General features: G+C 42.3%; 1 protein-coding gene across 17 annotated transcripts in view; it reads right to left on the reverse strand.

Annotated features, from left to right (window-relative positions):
• Nucleotides 1-15,976, reverse strand: part of Glb1l2 (galactosidase, beta 1-like 2) — a 51,310-nt gene that overhangs the window by 15,959 nt on the left and 19,375 nt on the right. For all 17 annotated transcript variants that reach the window (NM_001436560.1, XM_087563456.1, XM_087563446.1 and 14 more), the window contains 2 exon segments: nt 8,242-8,334; nt 5,491-5,572 (listed from right to left, as the gene is read on the reverse strand). In NM_001436560.1, coding sequence (NP_001423489.1) covers nt 5,491-5,572; nt 8,242-8,334 — 175 coding nt within the window.

A 15,976-nucleotide genomic window follows, 5' to 3' on the forward strand; every position in this document is an offset into this window, starting at 1 on the left:
AAGAAAACTTCCCTAACCTAAAAAAAGAGATACCCATAGGCATACAAGAAGCCTACAGAACTCCAAATAGATTGGACCAGAAAAGAAACACCTCCCGTCACATAATTGTCAAAACACCAAACACACAAAATAAAGAAAGAATATTAAAAGCAGTAAGGGAAAAAGGTCAAGTAACATATAAAGGCAGACCTATCAGAATCACACCAGACTTCTCGCCAGAAACTATGAAGGCCAAGAGATCCTGGACTGATGTCATACAGACCCTAAGAGAACACAAATGCCAGCCCAGGTTACTGTATCCTGCAAAACTCTCAATTAACATAGATGGAGAAACCAAGATATTCCATGACAAAACCAAATTTACACAATATCTTTCTACAAATCCAGCACTACAAAGGATAATAAATGGTAAAGCCCAACATAAGGAGGCAAGCTATACCCTAGAAGAAGCAAGAAACTAATCGTCTTGGCAACAAAACAAAGAGAATGAAAGCACACAAACATAAACTCACATCCAAATATGAATATAACAGGAAGCAATAATCACTATTCCTTAATATCTCTCAACATCAATGGCCTTAACTCCCCAATAAAAAGACATAGATTAACAAACTGGATACGCAACGAGGACCCTGCATTCTGCTGCCTACAGGAAACACACCTCAGAGACAAAGACAGACATTACCTCAGAGTGAAAGGCTGGAAAACAATTTTCCAAGCAAATGGTCAGAAGAAGCAAGCTGGAGTAGCCATTCTAATATCAAATAAAATCAATTTCAACTAAAAGTCATCAAAAAAGATAAAGAAGGACATTTCATATTCATCAAAGGAAAAATCCACCAAGATGAACTCTCAATCCTAAATATCTATGCCCCAAATACAAGGGCACCTACATATGTAAAAGAAACCTTACTAAAGCTCAAAACACACATTGCACCTCACACAATAATAGTGGGAGATTTCAACACCCCACTCTCATCAATGGACAGATCATGGAAACAGAAATTAAACAGAGATGTAGACAGACTAAGAGAAGTCATGAGCCAAATGGACTTAACGGATATTTATAGAACATTCTATCCTAAAGCAAAAGGATATACCTTCTTCTCAGCTCCTCATGGTACTTTCTCCAAAATTGACCATATAATTGGTCAAAAAACGGGCCTCAACAGGTACAGAAAGATAGAAATAATCCCATGTGTGCTATCGGACCACCACGGCCTAAAACTGGTCTTCAATATCAATCAAGGAAGAATGCCCACATATACTTGGAAATTGAACAATGCTCTACTCAATGATAACCTGGTCAAGGAAGAAATAAAGAAAGAAATTAAAAACTTTTTAGAATTTAATGAAAATGAAGGTACAACATACCCAAACTTATGGGACACAATGAAAGCTGTGCTAAGAGGAAAACTCATAGCGCTGAGTGCCTGCAGAAAGAAACAGGAAAGAGCATATGTCAGCAGCTTGACAGCACACCTGAAAGCTCTAGAACAAAAAGAAGCAAATACACCCAGGAGGAGTAGAAGGCAGGAAATAATCAAACTCAGAGCTGAAATCAACCAAGTAGAAACAAAAAGGACCATAGAAAGAATCAACAGAACCAAAAGTTGGTTCTTTGAGAAAATCAACAAGATAGATAAACCCTTAGCCAGACTAACGAGAGGACACAGAGAGTGTGTCCAAATTAACAAAATCAGAAATGAAAAGGGAGACATAATAACAGATTCAGAGGAAATTCAAAAAATCATCAGATCTTACTATAAAAACCTATATTCAACAAAACTTGAAAATCTGCAGGAAATGGACAATTTCCTAGACAGATACCAGGTACCGAAGTTAAATCAGGAACAGATAAACCAGTTAAACAACCCCATAACTCCTAAGGAAATAGAAGCAGTCATTAAAGGTCTCCCAACCAAAAGGAGCCCAGGTCCAGACGGGTTTAGTGCAGAATTCTATCAAACCTTCATAGATGACCTAATACCAATATTATCCAAACTATTCCACAAAATTGAAACAGACGGATCACTACCGAATACCTTCTATGAAGCCACAATTACTCTTATACCTAAACCGCACAAAGACACAACAAAGAAAGAGAACTTCAGACCAATTTCCCTTATGAATATCGACGCAAAAATACTCAACAAAATTCTGGCAAACCGAATCCAAGAGCACATCAAAACAATCATCCACCATGACCAAGTAGGCTTCATCCCAGGCATGCAGGGATGGTTTAATATACGGAAAACCATCAACGTGATCCATTATATAAACAAACTGAAAGAACAAAACCACATGATCATTTCATTAGACGCTGAGAAAGCATTTGACAAAATTCAACACCCCTTCATGATAAAAGTCCTGGAAAGAATAGGAATTCAAGGCCCATACCTGAACATAGTAAAAGCCATATACAGCAAACCAGTTGCTAACATTAACTAAATGGAGAGAAACTTGAAGCAATCCCACTAAAATCAGGGGCTAGACAAGGCTGCCCACTCTCTCCCTACTTATTCAATATAGTTCTTGAAGTTCTAGCCAGAGCAATCAGACAACAAAAGGAGGTCAAGGGGATACAGATCGGAAAAGAAGAGGTCAAAATATCACTATTTGCAGATGATATGATAGTATATTTAAGTGATCCCAAACATTCCACCAGAGAACTACTAAAGCTGATAGACAACTTCAGCAAAGTGGCTGGGTATAAAATTAACTCAAATAAATCAGTTGCCTTCCTCTATACAAAAGAGAAACAAGCCGAGAAAGAAATTAGGGAAATGACACCCTTCATAATAGACCCAAATAATATAAAGTACCTCGGTGTGACTTTAACCAAGCAAGTAAAAGATCTGTACAATAAGAACTTCAAGACACTGAAGAAGGAAATTGAAGAAGACCTCAGAAGATGGAAAGATCTCCCATGCTCATGGATTGGCAGGATTAATATAGTAAAAATGGCCATTTTACCAAAAGCAATCTACAGATTCAATGCAATCCCCATCAAAATACCAATCCAATTCTTCAAAGAGTTAGACAGAACAATTTGCAAATTCATCTGGAATAACAAAAAACCCAGGATGGCTAAAGCTATCCTCAACAATAAAAGGACTTCAGGGGGAATCACTATCCCTGAACTCAAGCAGTATTACAGAGCAATAGTGATAAAAACTGCATGGTATTGGTACAGAGACAGACAGATAGACCAATGGAATAGAATTGAAGACCCAGAAATGAACCCACACACCTATGGTCACTTGATTTTTGACAAAGGAGCCAAAACCATCCAATGGAAAAAAGATAGCATTTTCAGCAAATGGTGCTGGTTCAACTGGAGGTCAACATGTAGAAGAATGCAGATCGATCCATGCTTATCACCCTGTACAAAGCTTAAGTCCAAGTGGATCAAGGACCTCCACATCAAACCAGACACACTCAAACTAATAGAAGAAAAACTAGGGAAGCATCTGGAACACATGGGCACTGGAAAAAATTTCCTAAACAAAACACCAATGGCTTACGCTCTAAGATCAAGAATCGACAAATGGGATCTCATAAAACTGCAAAGCTTCTGTAAGGCAAAGGACACTGTGGTTAGGACAAAACAGCAACCAACAGATTGGGAAAAGATCTTTACCAATCCTACAACAGATAGAGGCCTTATATCCAAAATATACAAAGAACTCAAGAAGTTAGACCGCAGGGAAACAAATAACCCTATTAAAAAATGGGGTTCAGAGCTAAACAAAGAATTCACAGCTGAGGAATGCCAAATGGCTGAGAAACACCTAAAGAAATGTTCAACATCTTTAGTCATAAGGGAAATGCAAATCAAAACAACCCTGAGATTTTACCTCACACCAGTGAGAATGGCTATGATCAAAAACTCAGGGGACAACAGATGCTGGCGAGGATGTGGAGAAAGAGGAACACTCCTCCATTGTTGGTGGGATTGCAAACTGGTACAACCATTCTGGAAATCAGTCTGGAGGATCCTCAGAAAATTGGACATTGAACTGCCTGAGGATCCAGCTATACCTCTCTTGGGCATATACCCAAAAGATGCCCCAACATATAAAAAAGACACATGCTCCACTATGTTCATTGCAGCCTTATTTATAATAGCCAGAAGCTGGAAAGAACCCAGATGCCCTTCAACAGAGGAATGGATACAGAAAATGTGGTACATCTACACAATGGAATATTACTCAGCTATCAAAAACAACGACTTTATGAAATTCGTAGGCAAATGGTTGGAACTGGAAAATATCATCCTGAGTGAGCTAACCCAATCACAGAAAGACATACATGGTATGCACTCATTGATAAGTGGCTATTAGCCCAAATGCTTGAATTACCCTAGATACCTAGAACAAAGGAAACTCAAGACGGATGATCAAAATGTGAATGCTTCACTCCTTCTTTAAAAGGGGAACAAGAATACCCTTGGCAGGGAAGAGAGAGGCAAAGATTAAAACAGACACAGAAGGAACACCCATTCAGAGCCTGCCCCACATGTGGCCCATACATATACAGCCACCCAATTAGACAAGATGGATGAAGCAAAGAAGTGCAGACCGACAGGAGCCGGATGTAGATCGCTCCTGAGAGACACAGCCAGAATACAGCAAATACAGAGGCGAATGCCAGCAGCAAACCACTGAACTGAGAATAGGACCCCCGTTGAAGGAATCAGAGAAAGACCTGGAAGAGCTTGAAGGTGCTCGAGACCCCATATGAACAACAATGTCAAGCAACCAGAGCTTCCAGGGACTAAGCCACTACCTAAAGACTATACATGGACTGACCCTGGACTCTGACCTCATAGGTAGCAATGAATATCCTAGTAAGAGCACCAGTGGAAGGGGAAGCCCTGGGTCCTGCTAAGACTGAACCCCCAGTGAACTAGACTGGTGGGGGGAGGGCGGCAATGGGGGGGAGGATGGGGAGGGGAACACCCATAAGGAAGGGGAGGGGGGAGGGGGATGTTTGCCTGGATACCGGGAAAGGGAATAACACTCGAAATGTATATAAGAAATACTCAAGTTAATAAAAAAAAAATAAATAAATAAAAATGTTTTTAAAGAGTAAAAGCAAGAGGATGTGCCCGTTGCCACTGTGCCCAGCAGGACAGGGCCCAGAAAAAAACAAGGTTTGGCGTAGTTGAAGGGAAATGGAGGGGCCACTTTCCAATAAAGGGAAAGTGGCCTATAGGGGCAGCCACCTGCAGTGCTATGAGCTTAGCAAGAACAAAGGTCAGATTCAGCTGGCCAGGTACTTGGGTGTTTGGAAGATCTTTCGTAAGACATTGGCTAACAAGAAGAGAAAAGTGCCATGGGTTTGCTGTGGGCCCTATTACCCCTACAACCCTGAGAGCCAAGCCCCGTGCTATATAACACAGGCACCAAGGAAACCCTGTTTATATCTCAGAGCAGGCCCAGGGAGTTGTGTACAAGAGTCAAGCAGGCAGCCTCCTCCAAGTACCTCCGTCAACCACTCCCTTTTCCAGGCCATCTTTGTTGTCTGAGGTCAGGAGCATCTCAATGATGCCACGGTCTTCCAGTGCCTGTTTGCGGGATAAAAGACAAGTTAAAAATCTGTTCTCATTGCTCCTGGGGGGGGGGTGTGTCACTGCTGAAGCTGACGTAGTCTACAAAGCAAGAGAGAAGAATCTTGCACGTTATCTATGCCCGAGATATTCAACCAAGTTCCACTAACTGCTTGCTTTCCAAGTGTGACGGAGGCCGTGCCTGCTGAGACCCGGCAGGCCTCGGCTGCTTCTGTAGGGCTGATCGGTTTGCAGGTGCACACAAGCTTATAGAGAGGCTGCCTCAGGGAGGGTAGATGCCATGCTAATACATCGCAACTGACTGGGGAACCCCATTGAGAAGGTGAGGTCGCCAGGGGATCGCTATGCTTCCCCCTTCATCCACAGCGTGAACAAGCAACCTGTCTCTTCCCTACTCTGAGCCAGTGCAAGCTCAGTCAATGGCAAGAGCAATGGCTGCCTAGCCATACCTCCACAGGGCATGCCTATGGAGTACTGCCCATGCCCTTGGGGGGCATAAACAAAGCCCACTGCCGGAGGAGCCACAGGATTGCTGCCACTCAGAATGCTTGCAAACATGAGAACATTAGCCATGGTGCTAAGCACTCGGACTGTCCCCTCCACTCTTCATAGCCAGCATCTGAACAGCACAAACGAAGCTTCAGAGAGGCTGGATGAAGTCTGATCAGTGACAGAGGTCACGGGAGAGGTGGCGCTGAACTCAGAACATGTCCACCCACGCAGGCTCCACTCTGGGACTTTGGACTCAAACAATTCTACCAAGGTGGTTTTACAATGACGAGACTAGGTTGGGGATTTAGCTCAGTGGTAGAGCGCTTGCTTAGGAAGCGCAAGGCCCTGGGTTCGGTCCCCAGCTCCGAAAAAAAAAAAAAAAAGAACCAGAAAAAAAAAAAAAAAAACAATGACGAGACTATTTATTTCAACTGAATTCTTCTCGAAACAGAAAGGTAGCATTACAATAAATGCCAGGGGCTATGTACTGTGAGGACAGAACAGAAGGGGCCCCGCGTCAGGATGGTGGAGATGAGCACTTAATCCATGAGGAATGTTGCTGAGATATCTATTAAAAGCTCCTTTAACTCCCCATCTAGTTACTCACTGACACAGAACACTACATTTTTTATACCCTTAAATTTTAAAGACATTTTTTTATTTTGCCCTTTAAGAGCCAATTACTATTTCCTAAGTGCCAGCCACCTGCCAAGCACAGAGCTCACACCCTGTCACAGAAGCCTTAGGAGAGGGTAATTTTGTGTCCATTTTTGCACTTGACAGTAGGACTCGGAAAGTTGAGGGAGATCCTGCCCAAGGTCATCCAATGCCAGCAGGATACACATCTTGCCAACATGCCCAGGAGTTGCATAGCAGTTCAGGAAAGGCTCCCAGGAGCCTCCTCGGGCTGAGCTCTGGGCACCAGGGGAGCAAGGCTGTGTAGACAAGGTCCCCTGAGGAGCTACTCCTGATGCTCCTCAGAGCTCTTGTCTGCAGCTGCACCATGGATAAACAACTGCTGGGGAGGCACCCGTGCTCCAGGGAGTATGACAGAGTACCTCAGCAAGAGAAGCTCTGGAGTCCAGGCCTGGCTTTTTCTAGGTGATTCAAAGCACGGAAGTTAGACACGTGCTCTGTCCAGGATGTGGACAAGGACTGACTGCCCCTTTCCAGCTCAAGGAATGCCACCCTTCCTAGGCAGCTGGTACCGTACTGAGAGCTCTCCTCAAGTAAGAAGGAGACAGGGAGTCTGAGACCGGAAATTGGAGCACCTGAGCTTCAGCCTCCAGCTGCAAGAACGAGTCATTTCTAGACGGAGAGTTAAACTGGGGTTGAAAGCAGTAGACATGGGTGAGGCCCAGACCACCTGATCCAAAGTCATCCAACCTTTCGTCACCCGGATCCAGATCCGTTTCCTACTTCCTCAGTCACACCATGGCCAGTCCTCCAGGGAACACTGAAGCAAATGCCAATGACTCTATCATTCATTAACAGCTTACTGTATTCCTACAACAGCGCCAGGCCACCGGCGTTCACATAATACGAAAGATGCAGGTAGTACTCCTTTTAGCCTGCTTTATATAAAAGGGGGGGCTTCAGAAAACTGGGATATTAGTTCGAAACCTCAACTATCAAGTGAAAACACAAAAACAGGAACAGATGTGAATGCCAGGCCTCTTTGCTGTCACCCCACCATCCTTCTCTGTCATGCCAAGTGAATCTGCAGTCCACTCCACGATCCGATGTCCGAACACCACCCCAGAAACCCTTATAATGAGTACAGTGTGTAGACGGTCGGAGGGTTTTTTGTTTCTTGTTATTTGTTTTGTTTTGGTTTTACATATCCTCAATAAAATCTATGTGCACCACAAATCTGGCTTTTCACTGGCATGAGGCAGACGCTCCACACAGCTTTCCTCACCTCCATCTAACAGGTAATTCCTTTCTTAGTCCCTGAGGCACCGGATGTGCATTTTAGCTATCCCGCTAAACTCAATCAATAAAGGGTGAGTGACAGTTCTGCTGAGATGAGCCACGGAGAACGTTTCACTAATTAATGAGTGGCGTTGGAAGACGCGATATATTAATTTGAGGAAAGTGTCAGGGCAACATGTCACAGTCTGTAATGTAGTTCATAGGGAGGAATGACAAGACATGAACGCAGCGACTCTTACCTTCTTGATGTAAGGCATGTACGCATGGTCTCCGTTATAGGAACCGTACTCATTCTCCACTTGCACCGCAATGATAGGCCCCCCATGCTTATACTGGGGAAAAGAGATAAACAGAAGCTAAATGGGTCATGGGGGTCACAATATCTAAATTTACACCCAGCACAAATTACCAATAGCACATTATACTGAGAGCTAGAACCTCAATAGGCTTTGTGGGTCATTGGGAGTGACATCATCAGACATCAAAGCAAGGAACATCAGGCCGTGCCTTCCCGTGGAAACATCAAACAACCAAAGACTAATTAAAGCAGTGCTGGAAACCAGTCTAAGACCAAAGCAAACAAGTGTCATGATCACCGATCAAGAAGCCACTGCAAGTGATAGTGGGAAATCCGTCATGTTGGTACTCAGCCTCGGCCCCAGGCCCTCCTGTGTGCAGCACGGTGTGGTTAAGAGAAATCATCTCAAATTCCACTTCCAACCCCAGAATTGAAGCTTATTTATAATATTCCAGTCTGCCTGTTGGACTGCCTGGTAGAGAGGCTTCTATTTCAGATGACTTGAGACCCAGGCTAGACGCTGAAGAAGGCAGTGGCAGACACAGTAGCATGTCAACACCAAAGAAGACTGCAGACTTGTGATTGACTGGAGCAATAGAATTATGGGCCAAAGACTATGAAGAAACTGCATTCTAGAAGGAACTGCAACGAGACTTCTGGGGACATGATGACTGGTAAAGGAAATCAAGGCTTGGGTAGAAGATGGACAGTATGAATAGAATATATGTCCAGAAAATATGAGCATCCTGGGCTGGCCTTCCAATTTCAAAACCCCATCAATTGGTGAAGGCCTTCCCTGACCATCTGCAGAAATAGGGAAAGATGTTTTTTAGTGCCTATTGTTCAACCAAAAGCCACAGGGCAAACACACACACAAAGAAACATGGAAGTTGGAAAGCTAATCCAGTAGAAAATACTCAAAACTTTCCTAGTATTTGCCAGGCCCTAGGTTTGATGCTCAGAAACACGTATCAAAAAGAGGGGGAAAGAGCAAGACTTGATTTGGTGGAAAGGAGAACAAGATGAGAGGATATTAAAAGGACTTTGATCAAAGAACATGTGTGTGTGTGTGTGTGTGTGTGTGTGTGTGTGCGCGCGCACATATATATGTGTGTTGCAATATGTATGTGTGTTGCACATATATGTGTGTGTGTGCACATATATGTGTGTATGTGTACATATATGTATATACATCACGCACACATGTGCATATAGATATACACATATACACACAAACACACAAAACAGATTTACTAGACAAAGGGGATAATAAATGAACTTGAAAATAATCATTTGAAGTTATCTTCCTTAAGGTAAAGAAAAGAAAAATCAATTAAAAAAATGCAAACAGGGCCTAATGAACTTAGGTAATACCTTTTATCAGACCAATATACTTATCCTTTGACATGGAGGAAAAGGAGGAGGAGAAGAGAGAGAAAATGCCAGACCCCTAGATGAAGAGCGACAGGCATTCAATGGCTATTAGGAGAGGAAAAGTCAGTCTTCTCTAGAGAAAAGTCCCCCAGTGGGTTATCCAATAACAGTTGTCAGCACCAAATACACAGATATAGAGCAACACTAAATGAACTCAGCAACACAAAATTAAATACATATTTCTTATATATGTATATATGTGTATTATATACATATTTAGAGAAGAGGTCAATAATTGCAGTGGGAGTGGGAAGAATATGGAAGGAGTTGGAGGGGGAGGGGTAGAACTGGTGGAATTATAATACTCATATAAAAATCTCAAAAAATAAAAATTTAAATTTAAAAGGAAATATATAGAAAGGGTATTTAAGGAATTAATGGCTGACCGGGCATGGTGGCATGCACCTGTAATCCCAGAACTTTGGGAGGCCGAGGTAGGAGAATTATGAGTTTAAGACCAGCCTGTGTATAGTGTGAATTTGAGCGTGAGAGCAAAACCTCATCAAAGCTTTAAAAGACAGCGGGGTGGGGGGGTGGAAGCAGGAAGAGAGATGGATAGAGGGAGAGAGGGAGAGAAGGAAGGAGGGAGGGAGGGAGGGAAGAAAGGGAAATGAAAAAGGAAAGGGAAAAGGGTGGAAAGGAAAGAATAGTTGAAATCCCTCAAATTTGGAGAAAGACCTGGAGATGTAAGTATGTGTGTATGTGTGTGTACACATATGTATATATACACAGACACAGACACAGACACAGACACAGACACAGACACACACACACACACACACACACACACACACACACACACACACACACACACACACATATAAAACCCAAAATCTCAGCAAGTCCTACATAGTGATGTTTTATGATACGAAGCCATTGGAAATATGAGGGAGGGAGGGAGGATGGGATACCTGGAGGAAAACGATGTTACAATTTACAAAAACCTGTCAGCGAAGCTACCAAGAGGACCCCAGCTGCAAGTCAAAAGACAGTGGGATAGATAATATGTTCATTGCACTGAAAGAAAACTGGTGTTAACTGGAAACTCTTTATCTTGGAAAAAAAACTTTACAAAGATAAATTTACAACAAAGGGAAGTTGAAGGAGTTGATTCCTTCACACTTAGTGTGCAATTAATTCCCCAAGTTGAAATGAGTGCTAGACAACCTGAAGCTATATAAAATGTATCCTCCAGAAAAGACAAGAAACAACACAGTACCCTGAAATAGCTCGACACATGTCTTTTCTCTTGGGCAAGACAGGCCGTTTTCTAGTAGAGACCCTATGTTAGGCCACAAAACAAGTTTTCATAAATTTTAAAACACTGAAATCCAAGTGTTGTTCTACTTACGATGGTGTAAAATAGAAGTTGAGAGCAAAAGAAAACTGGGAAGTTCACAAACTCATGGAAATTCAACGATAATCTTCAATAACAATGGCTAATGAAGAAATCACCATAGTAGCAAAAAAAAATTAGATAAATGAAACCGAAAACAAACAAAAAACTAACAAAATGCAGGGAATTCCCAGCTGTGCACACATTTAAAAGGTGAAGCGTCAAAGATTGACCGTCTGCCTTCATGTCTAAGAAATCGGGAAAGCTCCAGCGCACACTTCCTGCACTGGGCATGACAAAAAGTGAAGGCTTGTGGTTGTTCACGGTGCTTAGAGTGAGTGCTCAGCCCTCAGTAGGACATTTCAGCACTTCCTGTAAGGCTTGGGGTCAGGGAAAATGGGGGACATCGTAGAAAAGATAAAAGACGTTCAAGCCAGAAGATAGGCTGGGGAAGTCTTTGCAACGCCATCTTGAGGGCTGGCACAACCACTGCGAACAGAACCTTATAAGGGATAGAGCTGCCTACATTGGCTCTGAAACAAGACTGGGCCTGTCAACAGCCAATCAATAATAAGAAAGGGACCTGAGGGCCCGCCCCTTCCCTGATTGGCTATAAGCAACTGACAGATTCTAGGGAGGAACAGTCCCTGTTTTCAGTGGAGCCCACCAGACTCACAGGGTTTACACAGATAACTGTGGTTAAAAATCAGCGGGTGATGAAATTTAAATAAAAAGGCAAGGGACCTGGAGGGAGGAGGAGCTGCGACAGGTTAGAAGAGACAGAAGAGAAGGTAAGGGAGGAGAGTAAACACAACACACTCTATGCTCACGTGGAACTGCTACAAACAAATTTCCTCAAGTCACTGAAAAGAACAGAAAAGGAGATATAAGGTTTCAGAAGGATTAAATTAAGTTGAGCCAGAAAAATTTTAAGAGATGAGAAAAAAATTACACATCTAAGACCTGATTTTTAAAAGAAAAAAATCTATAAAACTGAGAAAAACTGAGCTGGAGAAATGGCTCAAAATGCGGATGCTCCCATTCCTTCTTAAAAGGGGGAAAAATATCCACAGGAGGGGATATGGAAGCAAAGTTTAGAGCAGCGACTCAAGGACTGGCCATTCAGAGCCTGCCCCACATGTGGCCCATATATATACGGCCACCAAAACTAGATAAGATGGATGAAGCTAAAAAATTCATGCTGAAAGGGACCGGATATAGATAGATCTCTCCTGAGAGTCAGAGCCAGAGCATGTCCAGTACAGAGGGCAATGTAGTAGCAAACCACTGAACTGTGAACAGAACCTCCTTGGGGTGGGGGTAGGAGGAAGGATTGAAAGAGTTGAAGGAGCTTGCAACCCTTCAAACAACAATGCCAACCAACCAGAGCTTCCAGGGACCAAACCACTACCGAAAGACTATACATGGACTGACTCGGCTCCAACAGCATATGTAGCAGAGAATAGCCTTGTTGGGGCACCTGTGGAAGGGGAAGCCCTTAGTCCTGCCAAGGTTGGACCCCCAGTGCAGGGAAATATGTGGAGGCAGTAAGGGGGCTGTATAGGAGGAATACCCATATCGGGGAGGGGGAAAAAGAGGGGAGGCAATGAGGGCTTATGGACAGGAATCCGGGAAGGGGAATAACATTTGAATTTTAAGTAAAGAAATATATCTAATAAAAATGTTTAAAAAAAGAAAAGAAAAGGGGGAGGGGGATAGGATAGTAGACTTATGGCTGGGAAACCAGGAAGGGGGATAACATTTGAAATGTAAAGAAAAAATATCCAATAAAAAAACTTAAAAAATAAAGAACACTGCTCTTCCAGAGGACCTGAGTTTCACTCCCAGCAACCACATGGCAGCTCACAATCATCTATAGTGGGATCTGATGCCCTTTTCTGGTGTGTCTGAAGACAGCTACACACACACACACACACACACACACACACACACACACACACTGAATAAATAATTCTTTTTAAAAAAATGAAAAAAACCTTGTAGTTAAACTAAGAAAAATAGAAGACTCTACTAAAATCAGAAACTAAACAGCACATGGTTACTAATTTTATAGAAGTCATAAAAGAGGAGCGTGGATGCCTCCTCAACCCTTCTCTCAGAAAAAAAAAAAAGGCAGCTTATTTAAATACAGACTCCGCAACTAATCAGCATGCAGGGAGTGAGTAACTGTCAGATTCTCAGCCATAAGTGAGACATCTTCACCACATCCCTTCCACCCATGGCTCAGAAAAATCCCAAAACAAAAGGCAGGAAGGTAACAAGAGGCAGACGTTAGGGCAGTTGCTATGTCCTGGAGAGGAGTCAGTTTTCTTCAGGTGCACAGCACCCCACACACACAAACACAACAGTTGGTGGGCCATGCACTAATGGATGGCCCCAAACCCATATATATGGGCAGTTCAAATTGAAGAATGCATATTTATGTTTTATAAATACAAACTAATTCATATATATATACACACACACATATGTGTGTGATGTGTGTATGTGTGTGTATATATATATATATATATATATATAGAGAGAGAGAGAGAGAGAGAGAGAGAAAGAGAGAGAGAGAGAGAGAGAGAGAGAGAGAGGAGAGGAAATTGGAAACGGGATATGACATGGTTTGCAAGAGGAGGTCCAGAAGTTACTGAAGTCAGGAATGCAAGTGCATATGGTTAAAATTAAATAGCATTATGTATGAAATCGTCAAATGATAAACGAAAGTATTATGGTTTTTAAAAGAGAACTTTAAACAACTATATACAATTGAGCAACCTAGATGAAATATATGAATTCCTTAGAAATAAATAATTCCTAGAAATACAGTAAATCATGAAGAAAAAGAAAGTGTATACACACCTGTACTGGTAGAGAGTCTGCATCAGTAATCAAGAACCTCCCAGTCAAGAAAAGTCCAGGACCACAGGCCCCACTGATGAATTGTATTTTTGTTACTTCTTTTTTTTTAAAACAAGTTTCAAATGTATAGCTCAGGCTGCCCTGGACCTAACTATGGCCAAACTGACCTTCAACTTACTCTGTAGCCAGGGTGTCCTTGAACACTCAATCTTCCTGCTTCTGTCTCCCTAGCATTAAGATTAGACTCAGCGTCTCTATTAAATACTGAAAGCAGAATTAACACCAATTGAAGTTCAGAAATACTTCCTATATTATTCAATGGAGTCAGTACCACCAAGCCAGAGAACACTATCAACAGACAAAACAAAACAAAACAAAACAAAACACTAGCCAGCAGCTTCCAGGTGGCAGAGGGAGGCAGAACTCTGTAAATTTAATATCTGCCTGGTCTACATTGTAAGTTCCAGGTAAGCGGGGCTATAAAGTGAGCCACTGTTCCAAAACAAACAAAAGCACTACAAACTAAACCTTGATTCAAAGGATTACATACCAAGAGCAAATAAGATTAAATTCTGGGATGTAAGGATAACCAATACAAAACCCAATATAAACCATATTCTGAAAATTAAGGGAAATTTCACACAATCTCCTTTTTATACATAAAAGGCACTTGACAGAATTCAATGGACTTGAAGAATAAAAACATTCAACAAACTAGGAACTACCTCAACATAATAAAGCCAGAGTAGGAGAAGCCCAGGGCCAACGTCACACTCAGAGATGAACAACCACAACCCTTTCCTCTAGACACAAGCAGGACAAAGACTCCTTCTTCACTGACTCTGCTCAATACAGTTCCAGTCCCAGCTAAAGCATTAGTCAAGCGGAAACAAGCTCACACAAAAGTTAAACATTAAATCATGACTACTTGCACACACATGAGCTTAATGTAGAAAATCATCAACAACTCCACAGACAACAGTGTTACAGTTTATGAGCCAACTCGGCGAGTTTACGGGACACAAGATCAACGAACAAAAGTGAAATCAGTTCTATCTCTATACACAACCAACGATCAATTCCAAACAGTATTAAAAAGAATGGAATAAGAATTTAGAGAAGGAAGTGATATACTACAAATTGATACTATAAGAAAGAAAAGAAGATAGCAATAAAGAAAGCACTTCTGGGTCCACTCGTTATTAGAGCCACTGTTTTTAAGTCAGTGCTTTACGGATGCCAGGAAATCCCTATCACAACCCCAAGGCTGTTGCTGAAATAGAAAAAGAAATTCTAAAATTCACCCGAACTCTGGACACCTAGGAGCCACACAACGTACAAAGGTTATAGAGACCTCCCACTTCTGGCTTCAAAACGTACTGCAAAGCCAGTTACCAAAGCAATGGGAGGCTGGCACAATAGCATTGTCTATTGAAATTCTTTTTAATGTTTATTGGCTTTTAAATTTTTCTTCACGCAATATATTTTGATCATATTCTTTCTCCTCTTCCAACTCAACCTAGCTCTTCCCCACCTCCCTACCCACCCAAAACTCCATGTTCTTTCTCTCTCACCCAGTAAAAAAAGAAAATAAAAAACAAAGATAAAAATACCAAAGCAAGACAAGTAACAAAAGACAACAAGCATACGGTCTACTCGTGTTGTCCAGCTACTCCTACGCGTGGTGCCCGCCCTGCAGTGGGGTTGTCACTCCACTGGGGAAAACTGATCTTCCCTCTCCTAGCCATTGTAAAGGATGCTTGCTTAGAGGTGAACTCTGTGTCCATTTCCCCTTCTCCATGCTGCAATTGTCTGGCTTGAATTTATACAGGTCTTGTGCATGCTGCCCCAGTTTCTGAGTTCTTTGCATCAGTCTCTTGGGTGTGGAGTCAACCAGCATGTCTGTCAAAACTATGACGGACACAGACATTTTCCCCATTCTGTAAGCTGCCACTCTGGGCAAATGATGCCTCTTTGCTGGACAGAAAACCGTTTAGCTTCGTGACGTCCCATTTACCAGTTGTCGGTCTTATGGAAC

Source organism: Rattus norvegicus, chromosome 8 (assembly GCF_021556685.1).
Source record: "Rattus norvegicus strain SHRSP/BbbUtx chromosome 8, alternate assembly SHRSP_T2T, whole genome shotgun sequence".
Lineage (NCBI taxonomy): Eukaryota > Metazoa > Chordata > Mammalia > Rodentia > Muridae > Rattus > Rattus norvegicus.